Source organism: Bufo gargarizans, chromosome 1 (genome assembly GCF_014858855.1).
Source record: "Bufo gargarizans isolate SCDJY-AF-19 chromosome 1, ASM1485885v1, whole genome shotgun sequence".
Taxonomy (NCBI): domain Eukaryota; kingdom Metazoa; phylum Chordata; class Amphibia; order Anura; family Bufonidae; genus Bufo; species Bufo gargarizans.
In genome coordinates this window covers 58,454,280-58,470,701 of record NC_058080.1, presented here as the reverse complement: position 1 = coordinate 58,470,701, position 16,422 = coordinate 58,454,280, and the positions used below count along the sequence as shown (strand labels likewise).

General features: G+C 46.6%; 1 protein-coding gene across 1 annotated transcript in view; it reads left to right on the top strand.

Moving 5' to 3' along the window:
* Positions 1-16,422, top strand: part of MXD4 (MAX dimerization protein 4) — a 54,313-nt gene that overhangs the window by 25,592 nt on the left and 12,299 nt on the right. The window contains exon 3 of the mRNA XM_044295499.1: positions 14,303-14,332. Coding sequence (XP_044151434.1) covers positions 14,303-14,332 — 30 coding nt within the window. The remainder of the gene's footprint in view (positions 1-14,302; positions 14,333-16,422) is intronic.

The window sequence follows — 16,422 nt, the reverse complement described above, 5'->3', positions numbered from 1 at the left end:
CAAACAAGGCGGCTGAATAGGGGCACGACAGCCTCGTAAACACCGTCGGAATGAGTACAGTAGCCCCCCGACTTACACATTCCCGTGCCGCTGCTTTCAGGTTTAGATGGAATTTCCCTTTAAATTTGCATTGATCAGCAGCACACCCCAGGATGGCGTTTCCGTCTTTTACTCCGGCACATTTCAGGCCAAGGGTACATGCATGTTTATGGTTTGGCTGCGTTTCCTTCCCAAATCCTCTCCGAAATTCATGTGTTACATGTGGATTTTGTCATGGATTTTTTTTCCTCACATCTCTCCCATCGCATTGCAAAGGGTGAAATCCGCACCTGGGACGGATACGATGCAGATTTACTGAAGGATGAGATTATAGCAAAAAAATAAATAAAAATAAAATGTATGTCATAAATTGACCCTAATATTTCAAACCTATTGATGTTCAGCCCCAGATTATAGGGGCAGTTGCTTAGGGGCCTCCACCACCAGTTCCCTCAAGTCCCTCCGAGGCACCTCAAGCATAGTTCATATAGGACCCAGGTTCTCCTTCCGTCTGTCTGTACTGAGGTGGATCTGCTAGCTTCCTGTCCAGAGGAGCAAGTCTCTAGTGTCATAGGAAGGTGGCAGGATGGGAGACGGATGTAGCAGAGCCGGAGAACCGGAGCAGCAGGAATGTAGACCTGATGCAGCAGAGTTGAATAACAGTAGTAGGAGCCAGGATGATACAGCAGAGCCAACGTGGCAGAATCAAAATGATGTAGTAGAGCAACGTGGTATAGCAGGGTTGATGTAGTGGGGCAACTTGGTATAGGAGTGTTGCTGTAGTAAAGCAGCTTGGTATAGCAGAGTTGCTGTAGTGAAGCAACTTGGTATTTAAGAGTTGTGCTGTAGTAGAGCAACGTGGAAAAGCAGGGTTGATATTGTGGAGTAACGTGGTATAGCAGGGTTGATGTAGTGGTACAACTTGGCATGGTCGTGCTTGGAATAGCAGGGTTGATGTAGTGGTGCAACTTGGCATGGTCGTGCTTGGAATAGCAGGGTTGAACAGTGCAGCAGAAAATAAGCATGCAGGGCATTGGCAACACGTGATGAATAATCAGGCGGCATCCTGCTGCCAAGGGCCAGGTATAAAGAACCCATCGTGTGATGTCATTAGGGGCGCACCAGGTTGCGATAGCAACTCAACGTGCCAGGGGAGAGAGCGGGCCACTCACACACTGCTGAATAGAAGGGCACAAGGAAAGGCATACAGAGAGGCTCCAGATAGCATCTACATGAGGTAACAACGGGGACAGTGACGGCACACAATCTCCTGCCCACCTATAGCCAGATCCGTCAGCAATTATCTAATGTGCGTGCCCGGAAATTGTTAGTCCTGTCCTCGGTGGATGAAGTCCTCTATGACCTGTAGTCACCTAGAATGGGATAAAAAACTGGAAATAATTTTTTTTAATAAAAAATACTACAAAAGTGATAAGCCAAATGAATGAAATAAGTGCCCCCAGCCGTATGCAAATGTTCCCGCACGACCCAGGATTGTTTACTAAAAAGTTGCGTAAAATGGTTAAATTTCACAATATTTCACTGCCAATGTTTTCCGGGGCGGGGGGGTTAGGTGTTACCATGGTAACATGAATGCTTCATCGGCATGAAGATGACATAAACACCATTGAGATAATTATACGTGGCTGGCTGTGTCATTTGCTATTCCAGTGTCCAGGCCACCTTACGTGACGGGGATTTTTCCTCTGCGTCTCCCATCCGGTCTATAATTAGGTCTATAATTGGGACCTTTTTTTGGTACTACCAGAGGTGTTCCTTAAAAAAAATAGGTGTTTCCATTTAATTTGGTTGAATCTCAGACCAATAATTGTGAAGGTTACTGCAGCACTGTCATTTGGCCAAGAGAGGTTGGGAGTTGTAGTCTGAGGAGCCACAGGTGGCAGTATGACCTATGTTAATGTGTGTGCAGTCAATACATATGGAAGGTTAAACAGAGCATGGAGTCAAGACGTGATGAGTAGTATACTACCTAAGGGCTCGTTCACACGAATGTGTGCTGCACGTTGCCGTATTGCGGACCGCATTTGCGGATCCACAATACACGGGCACCATTCCGTGTGTATGCACCATTCCGTGTGTATTCCATTCACTTCAGGTGGTCCGCAAATCTGGAGATGCGGAACGGAAGCACGGAACAGAACACTACAGAAGCACTACGGAGTTCTTTTCTGGGGTACCGTGCCTCCACACCACAAAAAAGATAGAACATGCTCTATATTTTTGCGGAACGAAGGCATCGCGGACCCATTCAAGTGAATGGGTCCACAATCCCCATGCAGCCGGGCCACGGTCGGTGCCTGTGCATTGCGGACCGCAACTTGCGGTCCACAGCACGGGCTTCACACGGTTGTGTGAACTAGCCCCTAAGAAGGAGTAGTAGTATCTAAACCTACAGAGAGTGGGGGAGTTGTCCATCAGCCGGGTTGGCGATGTAACATGATAGAGCCCAGCAGGAATAGCTGAGGCATCCAGGTTACAGTTACCCACGGTAGATAATTCTGGTACACGGTGTAAAATAATCTAATGTATATGCAAAGTAAAGATTTAGAAATCTCATTTTCAATTGTCCCGTCAGGACAATGTGATGTCCCAGAGCAGAAGAGCTTCTCTCCCTCTGGAGGACCCGGGCAGTTCATTGATTTAATTAAAAAGTGTGTAATCCCTCATTGATCCTGCGGGGGAGCTGCAGGGAAATCACACACTGCCAGGTTCTTCCAGAGATTAGCTGGTGGTAGCAGCAGGAAACTGTGATCAGTTTATCATTGCGGGGCCCTTCCGACAACAACGGGGTCGAAGCTGGATGAAAATGTTGGGACTTCTACCTATCTTGCATAGTTTTTGCTTGTTTTTTCTTAAAGAGGTATTTCCATCCGCTTGGATATGCCATCACTATAGGATCGTGGAGGTTCGACGCCCGCTGTTCCTGAGAATGAAGGGGCCACATCGCTGATATAGCCCCTGGCTGAGGCGCCTCTGTGCAAGGTGAAACAGTGAAGGGGATGCAGAGCTGAATCCGCACTGTGACCCCCCCCCCCCTTCATTATCAGGATCGATGGGGATCCCAGATGTCACAGATTGGTTGGGGTACAACCACAGCCACCCCCTACCGATTTCATATCTATCTCATGTCCATGACTTTAAAACACCTTTAAGGCAGATCCGCAAAACACGGATGGCGTCCAAACGGCACAGAAAGCCATTAATATAACTGCCTATTCTTGTCCGCAAAACGCAGACAAGAATAGGACAGGTTATATTTTTTTTTTTTTTGCGGACCACGGAACGGAGCAACGGCTGCGGACAGCACACGGAGTGCTGTCCGCATCTTTGAAGTGAATGGGTCCGCATCCGAGCCGCCAAAACTGCGGCTCAGATGCGGACCAAAACAACGGCCGTGTGCATGAGGCCTAAGTATCATGGATTCTGCAAGGATACACCAGGCCCACCAGAGCAAGAGATTGCTTTTTTAAGAAACAACCCCCCCCCCCCCCCTCTCTCTTTGGCTAGACAACCCCTTTAAGTAGGACTTAAAGAGAAAATCCAGTGACAATGACCTTCTGTCATGTCATGAATACAAGTGGCAATCCGTGGTCTGAGACCACCACTGATTCCAGGATGAAAGAGGGCAACAGCCCTCCAGTTTTTGGTCAGCTGTTACCCCCTGTATGTTGCCTGGGTGGGTCTGGGCCACATGAAAGAGCGCCCTAGCGGTTGTGTGCACCCATCAGTACCAGTCGCTTTCATCTGGCAGCCAGAATATGGTGGTTGATGATTTAAGAGGGGGTTTCTCTCACTTCCATCCAGTGAAGGTCAGCGCTCACATCACCACTGGGAAAGTCATCTGTTTCTAGGATTTCTGTACTTCTCCAAAAAGACACACTAACAGCAGGTTTAGTGCAAAAATCCCAGACTGTATCTTGCACAGCAGAGGAGCTGTCTCAGTGTGCAAGTGTGGACCCCAAGACGTCCCATACTGTCTATATAGGGTGCTGGAGAGGGCAGCTATAGGGAATGTGATGTCCCTGCAGCTGCTGTCCAGGATAAGAAAAACATGGCTGCTTTCTTCCAAATACAGCACCACCCCTTACCACAGGCTGTGTCTGGTATTGCAGCTGGTAATTGAAGTGAATAGGGCTGAGTTGCAATACCACACACAACCTGTGGACAGGGGTGGTGCTGTTTTTGTTAGAAAGCAGCCATATTTTTCTCACCCTGGACAACCCCTTTAATCATCCCCATCTGAGTTTAAAGGGGTTGTCTCCTAAAGAGAACCCCTTTGCATATGTTCTATAGGGACATACACACGTCACAAGGAGGGGGATGTCTTTGCCTGGGAATACATGAGCTAGAACGGCCGGCGTGTAATGCTGCATGGGACGTCTGGCCAAGTCGGTCTTTCTCCAGATTTTCCAAGATCAGGATATTGATGACCTATCCAATGGATCCAATGGATAGGTCATCAGTATCAGGCTTCTCGCACACGCCCGTATGTCTTTTTCTGTATTTGGCTGTCCGTTTTTCACAGACCCGTTGTTCAGTTTTTTTGTTTCCGTTGTGTTTCCGTTCTGTAGTTCCGCAAAAAAATCCCCGTATGGTTTCCGTATGCGATCCATTTTTGGGCGGATCACAAACGGAAACTTAAAATTTGTAATCATTACTGTAATGTAAACAGTAGACACGTGCAAAGTGGGCATGGATCCGCAAAAAACAGATGACATACGGAGGTGTTCCGTGTGCATTCCGTATTTTTTGCGGACCCATTGACTTGAATAGAGCCACGGATCGTTATTTGCGGGCAGTAATAGGACAAGTTCTATCTTTTAGCAGAATGGATATACGGAAACGGAATGCATATGGAGTACTTTTTTGTTTTTTGCGTAACAATTGAAATGAATGGTTCCGCATACGGACCGCAAACGGAACCCGCAAAAACTAAACAGAAACTGAAAAAAAAGAGGCCTTCAGATTGGTGAGGGGTCCTACCGGGGCCCGCACTGCGTTGGTGCAGGATATTGCAGCTTCCTCCTGTTGTCCTGAACCGCCGCTACTAAGGAGGCGGACTGATGTAAGCAATAAAGAGGCGTCAAACAAGCTGTATGGCCCCTTTAAACAGCTGATGATCATCCACTGGCAGCAAGCAGAGATCTTGATAAGGCCTCATGCGCACAACCGTATGTATTTTCGGACCGCAAAACGGGGATCCCTGAAATACAGATAGAACATGTACTATAAATGCGGACCATGGACCCATTGAAGTCAATGGGTCTGTAAAAAAATAAATAAAAAAAGGACATCACCCACATTTTGCGGATCCACGTTTTGCAGGCTGCAAAATACATATGGTTGTGTGCAGGAGGCCCGTTTACATTCCGTTTTTTGCATTCTGTATACGGTCCGTATACGGAACTATTCATTTCAATAGGTCTGCAAAAAAAAAAACGGAATGTACTCCGTATGCCTTCTGTTTCCGTATTTCCGTTTTTCCGTTCAATGATAGAACTTGTCCTATTATTGTCCGCATAACGGACAAGGATAGGACTGTTCTATTAGGGGCCAGCTGTTCCGTTCCGCAAAAAACGGAATGCACATGGACGTCATCCGTATTTTTTGCGGACTGCAAAATACTGAAAAAGCCATAGGCTACATGCACACGACTGTATGTGTTTTGCGGTCGGCAAATTGCGGATCCGCCCCCCCCCCCCCCAAAAAAAAAACGGATTACATCCATATGCCATCCGTTTTTTTTTGTTGCAGATCCATTGTAACAATGCCTAAAACGGACAAGAAAAGGACATGTTCTATTTTTTTGACGGGGCTACGGAACGGACATACTGATGGGTCCACATCCTATCCGCAAAAAAAAACGGAACAGACACGGAAAAAAGCATTCGTGTGCATGTAGCCATACGGTCGTGTGCAATAGGCCTAAGGGCTCGTTCACACGACCATGCCGGTTTTTTGCAGTCTGCAAATTGCGGATCCGCAAAACACGGGTGGAGTGCTGTCCGCGCATCTTTTGCGGACCCATTGAAATGAATGGTTCCGTATGTGGAACGCAGAAAACGGCCCGTATACGGAACGCAAAATACGTTCGTGTGAACGAGCCCTAAGAGAAAGCATAAAACTGAAACTGCTTCCCATTGGGGACTGGTACAATGTGGCGGAGTGCGCTGAGCATGAGCGATACCGCAGCCCGGCCGGGTGCTGTGCCCTGCTAGGCTTTATATGGAGGCAGTGACGTTATACCAGGTGTCTGAAGATGGCAGTGGCCACTTTCACATCAGCAATCCGTATATGCCCTGTATTTTATGTACCGGAGTCCGCTGCGGGCGTATAATCTCCGTCAGTATTTGAAATCCGCCGCACGTCCTAGTTTTATGCGTATTTGCTTCGATATGTGCCCATTATAGTCTATGGGAGGGAATCAAAAAGGCAGGAAGGAGAGAATACTGTAAATCCGGGTGAAATACGGAAACGATACTGACAACAATACAGATGTTATATCTTCCGGAATCCGTGTATATTGCATAGCCGGATTATCTGATAACAGTTCTGAAACATCTCTTCTTATGACTCCGTGTTGTGCCCTCTATTATTCCTTCCAGAACTTTATGAATTGCCAGTGCCTGTAAGGGCTCATGCACACCAACGTATTTTCTTTCCGTGTCCGTTCCGTTTTTCTTTTGTGGACCGTATGCGGAACCGTTCAATTTAATGGGTCCGCAAAAAAAAACTGGAAGTTTCTATATGTCCGTATTTCCGTTCCGCAAAAAAATAGAACGTGTCCTATTATCGTCCGCATTACGGACTAGGATAGGACTGTCCTATTAGGGGCCAGCTGTTCCATTGCGTCATCCGTATTTTTTGCGTGTGTTTTTTTTTCTGGACCGCAAAATACATACTGTTGTGTGCATGAGGCCTAAGGGCGAGTTCACCGCTTTTTCCCATCAGAAGAACAGAAAAATAAAGATAAAAAACGAATCCTGTATTTTAAGCGTTCGTTATGCCCGGCGCATGCAGGACTTTTGTTTTCTGTCTAGAATAGCAGATCTCAGACGGAATCGGCTAAAACGGGTGCAAATACAGGATCCGTTTTTTTTTCTCTTCTTCTGATGGATCAGAAGAACGGGAAGAAAAACGGTGACCATCTGTGAACATCTGGGTGCTACCAGTTTAGGGGGGTGTCCCTGCACAGCCTAACACTGGCAGCACTGATTAAATAGGGTCAGACTGTGCAGGGACCCCCCCCCCCCCCAACTGGTAACACCCACCTTGACCTTTATTGCAGACTGCTAGCCGTTCATAAACTTCTAGCAGGAATAACAAAGGAACACAACATAGGGTCATAGGAACTGATGCTCCAGACTTGGGAAATACAAGGAGAAGAGGGGCATGTCCTCTTTAACACACCCTCACCAAACAGATATTGAGGACTAATCTTGAATCAATATTTATTTCACTTTAAGACTTCGTTCGCATTTCTTTTTTTCACGGACTTGAGCTATCTGCATTTTCCACATACCCATTGATTTTAATGGGCCCGTTCACACATCAGTGATTTTCCACCAATATAATCATGGAGACGTGCACTGCTTTGGTCTGTGATGCGGACCAGACATGCCCATCGAAGTCTATGGGTCAATAAAAAACCACTGACCCCACACGGAATCCGTGTTTGGTCGCCTACCACTGACCATTGGTAGGCGATACTTAGAAAATAAATTTTCAGCTGAGCAGCGTCCATGGAATATGGATGACACACGGAGAGCAAAAAAAACGGACACAAGGATCCTTCACGGATGAAACAGGGACGGATTTTTCCACGGACGTAAATGTAACCGAGGTAGAAAATACACCCGTAGAAAAGACTTTAAAAAGCCCCCACTCCCTGGGAATGTGCTGTGGTGGGGGATGGGAATCCAAAGCTTTTCTTGCAGGACTCAGGAGACATCCAGTAGAATAAGGGCTCATGCACACGGCCGTTCCGTGCATTGGGGGTCGCAATTTGTGGTCCCCAATGCACAGGCAACATCTGTGCGGCGGCCGGGACAGATCGAGACCTATTCAACTTGAATGGGTCCGTGATCCGTCCTCACCGTAAAAAAATAGAACAAGTGAATGGGTCCGCATCCGTGATGCGGGGTACACGCGGCCGGTACCCGCTGTATGCGAGCCGTAATACGGCCACGGCCAAGCAACGGCCGTGTGCAGGAGCCCCTTTTGCAGGCATTTAGGATGTTTTTGAGCGTTTCGGCTGTCACTTCCCCTTTAAGAGTCTGTCTGTTTACACGTGGTAGTCATTTGTGTAATTCGTCTTCCCTCCCGATCAGTCAGAATGTGCAGCGTAAGCAGAAAAAGTTCCTGAAAAGTAAAGTAAATATCCTGAGCCTGGTGATTTATGTCCCTGGAGGTTACAGTGGGAGAGCATCAGCAGGGAGACACCCCCCTCCAACAGTCCTCCCAGCGCCGGCCTATTGTCTTCTATTTTTCAGGGTTTTCTAACCCGTCCTATATGTAACGTGTAAACCTGCGTGTGACGTGTGCAGCGGGCTGTTTGCTTTGCTGGAGTATTTACATGTAAAAACACATTTCCTGCAGCGCAGCGCCGCCTTCTCTGATTTCTTTATTTTAGAGCTCGTTCACACGACCGTGCCATGTTTTGCGGTCCGCAAATTGCAGATCCGCAAAACACGGAAGCCGCCCGTGTGCCTTCCGCAATTTGCAAAACGGAACAGACGGCCCATTAAGAAATGCCTATTCTTCTCCGCAAAACTGACAAGAATAGGACAGGACTCATAATTTTTGCGGGGCCACAGAACGGAGCAACGGATGCGGACAGCACACAGAGTGCGGCTCCATTGAAGTGAATGGGTCCTCACCCGAGCCGCAAAAACTGCGGATGCAGAACCAAACCACGGTCATGTGAATGAGCCCTTACCCAGGAATTCAGACAGCGCTGAAGGTGTATATGTGAGCGCGTGTCACCGCTATACCATTGCACATCTTCCGATATGGATGGATTTGTTTGAAACCACTGCTAATTTTTGGGCCATAGCAAATCAGTGCGATCAGGTGGAGGGGACGGCAGTCATGCAGTGTCAGGTTTGTCCACTCCTTAGGGTAGGCCATCGCTATCTGATCGGCAGGGGTCCTACACCCCACACCCCCACTAGCTCCGGCACAGGAACTGCACAGCTCCTTCTGTTCGCAGTGGATGAAGCTGGTTCAGCTCTGCAGTAACGAACTCATCCGCTGCGCAACAGAATGAGCTGTGCACTTCCAGCACTGATGTCCGACACTGCATAACAGCTAATCAGTGGGGGGCGCAGGGTGCTGAACCCCTTCCGATCAGATAGCGATGGCGTACCCTGAGGATAGGACATCCCTTGTAAAGGAGTGGACGACCCCTTTAAGGGCTCGAGTGCACAGAGACGCATGGACCCTGTATGTCTGAATACAGGGTGTATACTATGGACCACTGGGGGTCATTTATTAAGGAACTTCCGATTATTTTAGTCCCTTTTCTAACTGGCTGTGCTACAATATTTAGGACAACGGCCAGTTTTACGCCGCGTTCAACGGTTGGAAGGGGCGGCACGGCAAATTTACTAACATTTCCAGGCGTAAATATTATAAAACAACTACTCCAGCAAGGGGCTGTAGTGGGTTTTTTCTCCAGCTTTCCTTAGAATTGCGTAATTTTATGACCAGACGCACTCCTCAGCTGAATCTTAGGGCAGCACAAGGGGCAAACTAAGACCGGCGTAAAAAGCCCCACTATGGTGTCTCCTCTATAGCCAGTACTTCTGGAGAGTGCCACGACTATGGTCTCATAGAGACCCACAAAACATGGGGGGTCATTTACTAAGACCGGCTTTTTACACCGGTCTTAGGCCTAGTTCACACGAACGTTTTTTTTGCGAGTGTACGGGACGTTTTTTTGTGTTCCGTATATGGTCCGTATACGGAACCATGCATTTCAATGGTTCCGCAAAAAAAACGGAATGTGTTCCGTATGCATTCCGTTTTTCCGTTCCGTTGAAAGATAGAGCTTGTCCTATATTTGGCCGTAAATCACAGGTCGTGGCTCTATTCAAGTCAATGGGTCCGCAAAAAAAAACGGAACACATACGGAAATGCATCCGTATGTCTTCCGTATCCGTTCCGTTTTTTCTGAACCATCTATTGAAAATGTTACGGCCAGCCCAATTTTTTCTATGTAATTACTGTATACTGTATATGGCATACGTAAAAACGGAAAGGAAACGGAAACACAACGGAACTCAAAAACAGAACAACGGATCTGTGAAAAATGGACCGCAAAAAACAATAAAAGCCATATGGTTGTGTGAACTAGGTCTTAGGCTAGGTCTACACGATGACAATAAGTTGCGCGACAGAGCACAACTACACTGCAACATTTGTCGCGCAACAATTTTTAGAATGGTAGTCTATGGTGTAGCACTGCGACATGCTGCGAAGCGACAGTCGCAGAAATATCCACCTCAAATGGATTTTTTGCGACTGTCGCGTCGCAGCATGTTGCAGTGCGACACCATTAACTATCATTATAAAAATTGGTGCGACAAAATGTCGTCGTGTAGACCTAGCCTTAGATCCCCCCTGCGACGCGGTAAGATTCGGCTAATTTATGGCCTATAAATTAGTTGCATCTATGGCAGTCCTTGCGCCTGGGAAAAAAAAAAAAACTATGGCAGCCCCAGGCTGGAGTTGTTTTTTTTATAACATTTATGTCTGTTTCCAGGGGAGTAACGTGCTGGGGCCAGGACTCCGTCTCCGGTAAATTTACTTACAGGCGTAAATGTTTGGAGAAAAACTATGCCAGCCAGGGGTTGGAGTAGTTTTTCCGCCAGGCGCAAGGACTGCCGTAGATGCACTAAATCATAGGGCAGCACAAGGGTATAAAAAGCCGTCTTAGTAAATATGCCCCTCTGTTTCACATATACACCGCGCACAGGTCCCGACTTGTGTCGCAGGTATCCATAGGGTACATGTTGGTATGCTATAGGAAAGCACAAAAAACGTGGCTTTCCTATGCAGAGTATCGCAACAAAAAACATACATCACGGGGCTAATAAAGCAACAGCCAACACAGTTTTGCTACTGAATTGGTGTCGTTGTAGTCAGTACTGGTCTGGCACTGCTATGCCGAGGTGCGGCTGGGGCAGCTGCTTTTCCTGCTTAGTCTATGGCTGGTGTTTGAGGCGCGAGATCAGAAGACGTCTGTTGCGCAGCGTACCTTTCCCTTCCTATGCACTTGTGTTTTCAGTGTAAATATCCAGTAATTGGAGACGCCCGCCTCGGACTGAACATGTGTTTTATAGGTTGTACAGAATCTGGACGGTGCCAGGCGGAGGAATCGGATGAAAAGCAAAATTAGAGCATGTTTTACTCACCCACAATTCCTTGCAGAACGCTCCACTTGTTTCATCCAGAGTCTCCTGGTTCCTGGAAGGATTACAGTAAGGGCTCATGCACACAAACGTATTTTCTTTCCGTGTCCGTTCAGTTTTTTTGTGGACCGTATACGGAACCATTTATTTCAATGGGTCTGCAAAAAAAACAGAAGGTACTCCGTGTGCATTCCGTTTCCATATTTCCGTTCCGCAAAAAAATGGAACAACATGTCCTATTATTGTCCGCATTACGGACAAGGACAGGACTGTTCTATTAGGGGCCCGCTGTTCCGTTCCACAAAATACGGAATGCACACATTTTTTGCGGATTCGTTTTTTGCGGACCGCAAAATACATACGGTTGTGTGCATGAGCTGTAGTATAAAGAGGAACTATGTAAGAACAGCTTCACATGACCGTCATACTGCATCTTAGGAGAAGTATTAGGCACTTGGAGTTTTCATCCCCTGGATGGGATCAGAAGTGTACGCACTTATTGACAGCAATCAAAGATCTTGAAATTGGTTAAGATTTGAAACACTTCGGGGCACATTTTTTTTCAATCTCTCCTGTTTTTAGGGGTACAATTAGAAAGGCGTATTTGATTCGGCTGTCTTTCTTTTGCCGAGTATTTATTAAAAGTCGCACAGCACTCCATGAATTGGTATTGGTATTAGTCTGACCTCTGGTGGTTGTTTTTAAGTATGACAGGTTCATATTCACTTTGACTGGTCTCATTTATTTGCACATGAAGAAAGTCACATCTTCACGGAGAAAAGTCACGTCTCTAGAAAAGTGCGACTTTTAATGCAAAAAAAAAAAGAAGTCAAAACAGACTCTGAGGTGGAGAAGAAATTAGACTGTTTTTGCAACAAATTCAGGTGCCAAAAAAGGTGCACCTACATACTGTAAATAAGTTAAAAAAAAGTCACAAAAGTTAGGAAACTTCTGAATTTGTCTAATAAATCAAAATAGGAGAACGAGGCGCAAAAGCCTCCAAAACAGGCGCAATTTCAGTAGTAAATGTGACAAAAAAATATAAAATAGGACAGCATTTCTTAACACATGTGCAAACACTTTAGTAAATGTGTCCCTGTATGTTAGGAATGTGCTGCTCTCCATACAGTGATTGAGCTGTAGTCACATAAAACCCAAATATTAAAGTGACAGAACCAGCATCTGTGAAGGAAGCCGTTACTTGTCTGCAGAGCTTACGCTTAGATGTAAAGCATTATCATCTGTACACACTATTTGCCTGTATGAGGTGTGACCATTGTGGCCCAGGGGTCCTCAGCTGGTAAAGGAACACTAAACATAAAAAACTGCACTCAAAAATTAAAAACATCCTTGAATTCCCCCCCTCCCCCCCCCCCGCTTTACTTGTGATGTCACGTTCATTGGTCACATGACCTAGGTGCAGCTTAGTCGCCGCATTCAAGTGAATTGGACTGAGCTGCTATTCGGGGCACAGCCACTATCCAGTGGATGGCGCTGTACTTGGCAAGTTTCGGACAGAATTCCCTGGCCTGCTCAAACTGTAGATCCGCCGAGGTGCTGGGTGTTGGACTCCACCGATCTGATGGCCTATCTTGAGGATAGCTCTTCACCTTCAAGCTGTGGTCATACGGACGTAATACCTGAAGATTAGATTGTTTGTATCGTGCCTGCAACACCCGGACCGCCGGCGATTCTGCTGAGCCGGATCACCACGATATGGCCTTAATGTCTGCCTCGTGTCATTCCTATAAGTTATTGATAGCATGTTTTTTGGGTACGGGCAGCTTTAAGACAGATATTCTTGGCATTGGGCTTCCTGCCAGGTACAGTGCCACCCTCATCCATGAGCTTTGTCTGACATTGCAGTGTTCACTTGAACGAGCTGCAATATCAGACACGGCCTGTGGATAACAGTGGCGCTGTTTCTGGAATTAGCCATGATTTTCCAATCCCGTGCTATATGGGGATGCTGGGTGACAAACGCTGACCAAGTATAAGAACTTATAACCTATCTACAGGTGGTAAGTATATGATTGCTGGGAATGGGATCACTACATGCCCGCTGCCGCTATACCTCTTAGGGCTCACGTGTGCCGCCCTCGCCTTGCATTGGGGACCGCAAATTGCACGTGTGGCCGGTGCTGACAGATGCAGACCCATTCAAGTGAATGGGTCCACATCTGTGAAACGGTGAGCACAAGGCCGGTGCCCGTATATATTGCGGGCCGCAATGCAGGCACAAGTCCTTAGTGGGATCGTCAGAGATAACCGTACTCTACTTCTCTTCATCAGGCCTCTTACACACGACCGTAGTTTGGTTCCGCATCTGAGCCGCATTTTTTGCGGCTCGGGTGCAGACCCATTTCCTTCAGTAGGGCCGCAAAAGATGCAACAGCACTCCGTGTGCTGTCCGTATCCGTTGCTCCGTTCCGTGGTCCACAAAAATGATAGATCACGTCCCATTCTTGACCATTTTGCGGACAAGAATAGGCATTTCTATAATGGGCCGTCTGTTCCGTTCCGCAACTTCCGTTATACCAAATGTGCCGCATTCCAACATGCTGAGACTTTCTGGGCCGCCAGCCACACGCGTTCAGTCCATGAAATCCACCATAGTATACAGGACTCTACATAGACGCCGTTCACTTGAATGGCCAGTAACAGAACCCGAGTAATCCGAGCCGTGTCCTGCGGGCCGGATCTCTCTATAGAGCGCTGCGATCCTTCTTTCATGCACCTCATGTAATAGGAGCATCTCTTATGTGATGTACACGATGAGGAATTGCTTCCTATATTCGTACTTCTAATGAAAATTTCTTATTTTACAGGTCATCGCACAACGAGCTAGAAAAGCATAGGTAAGATGGACATCTCTGTCACCTGGCCAAGACTTCCATGTTATATGTCATGATGTAATGTGTCTTTATTAGACATCCTCCCATTAATAATTACCCTTGTTTTCACTGGACATTGTGGACAGGTAGGCATCAGTGGTCACAGGAGTGTTACCTGTAGAGACTGCCAGCAGGATCAACACTATTAAACCAGGCAAACCTTTTGCTTGGGTTGATCCTCCTGATTAAATTGATACCTGTCTTGTGAAAGTACCGTAGGTTGTAGACTTCCTAGGAAAAAGGAAATCAAGGCTTCTTTGCACTGAGGGGGCGAGGCCTACCCTCTCGGTGCACCTTGGCTTTCCAATGCACTGAAGCCCTCATTTGCATATAGAAAATTCTTTTTTCACAATCTTTTTTTTTACAAGACAGGTATCATTTTAATCAGCTGGATCATCCTTATTTGACAGTATGTCTTGGTTTAATAGGGTTGATCTTGTGGACAGGTGCTCTTTTATATTAAAGGGGTTCTCCAGTTTCAAAATGACATTTTATTATCTGCTCAGAGTACCCCAAACACTGCATATTTTTGCCCCATATATCTGTTTTTTATGTCAGCACTTTCCTTCTCCTATTCTCGGCATCACTGTATCCTTGCAGGATGTTTACATGCAGGACTTCCTGTTTTCAGTAGCTCTCTGCTGGTTTTGATAATCTGTAATGTTTCACAGGGCTTGCTCTGCCTGCCACTCTGTTCCCTCTGCATTAGTCAGGCTCCCCAAACCTCCTTTTTCCATGTTATCTAGCGGAGTAAGCCCTGGAAAACATTACAGAGCAAAGTGTGCTGGAATTAAGTAGAAACCCAGCAGGAAGTTGATGAACACAGGAAGTTCTGGATGTAAACATCCTGCCAGAATGCAGTGATGCCAAGAACATGGGAAGGAAAGTGCTGACATGAAAACAGTTTATGGGGCAAAAATATGTAGCGTTTAGGGTACTATGGCAGATAAAAAAATAATAATATGTAAACTGAAAAAACACCTTCAACCCTTTATTGCATAATGCCGTATAAAGAAAGTGTCCTGCATTACACGTACAACCCATTGATGTGAATGGACATTGTGTAATGCTTTATTTCCCCAGTAGAGGCGCTGCAGGGCAACTGAACACTTAGGCCAGGCACACAAGTTTGCTGAATGCGAGGAAGTCGCAGCATGTGTCAGTGTGAGGTCCTGTTCTGACTATTGCTCCTCTGATAGGAACCCACAGCATTATGTCAGTGTAAGGCCTCTTGCACAGTAACGTTTTTTTTTTTCCGTGTCCGTTCCGTTTTTTTTGCGGACCGTATACAGAACCATTAATTTTATTGGGTACGCAAAAAAACAGAAGTTACACCGTGTGCATTCGGTTTCCTTATGTCCAAATTTCCGTTCCGCAAAAAAATAGAACATGTCCGATTATTGTCTGCATACCGACAAGGATAGGACTGTTCTATTAGGGGCCAGCTGTTCCGTTCCGCAAAATACGTAAAGCACACGGACGTCATCTGTATTTTTTGCGGACCACAAAATACATACGGTCGTGTGCATGAGCCCTAATTCAGCAGATTCCAGGACTCTCAGGGTCACACAGCATTATAAATCACTGTAGCGCTGTGCGATGCTGCATCCTGTCAGAGGAGCGGAGGTCCGAACGGGACCACACACTGACACATGCTGCGAGTGTGTGTCTGGTCTTAAGTTTAAGCTAGGGCTACACGACAACAAGTGTCGCGCGACACATAGGGCACAACTACACTGCAAAATGTGTCGTGCGACATTGATGTCGCACCAAAGTCGCACGGCAATTTTTAGAATGATAGTCTATGGTGTTGCACTGCGACACGACAGTTGGAGAGATTTTTTGCTACTGTCGTGTCGCACTGTGACACCATAGACTATCATTATAAAAATCGTCACGCGACATTGGTGTGACAAAATGTCGCGCTACAAATGTCGTCGTGTAGCCCTAGCCTTACTGCCAGGTTTCCCCACACATTACAGATCTTTGCGGGGGTTCCAGCTGGTAGGGATTGTTTTCTGCTGGTAATCCAGAGAGGCGGCAGTTTGGGAGAC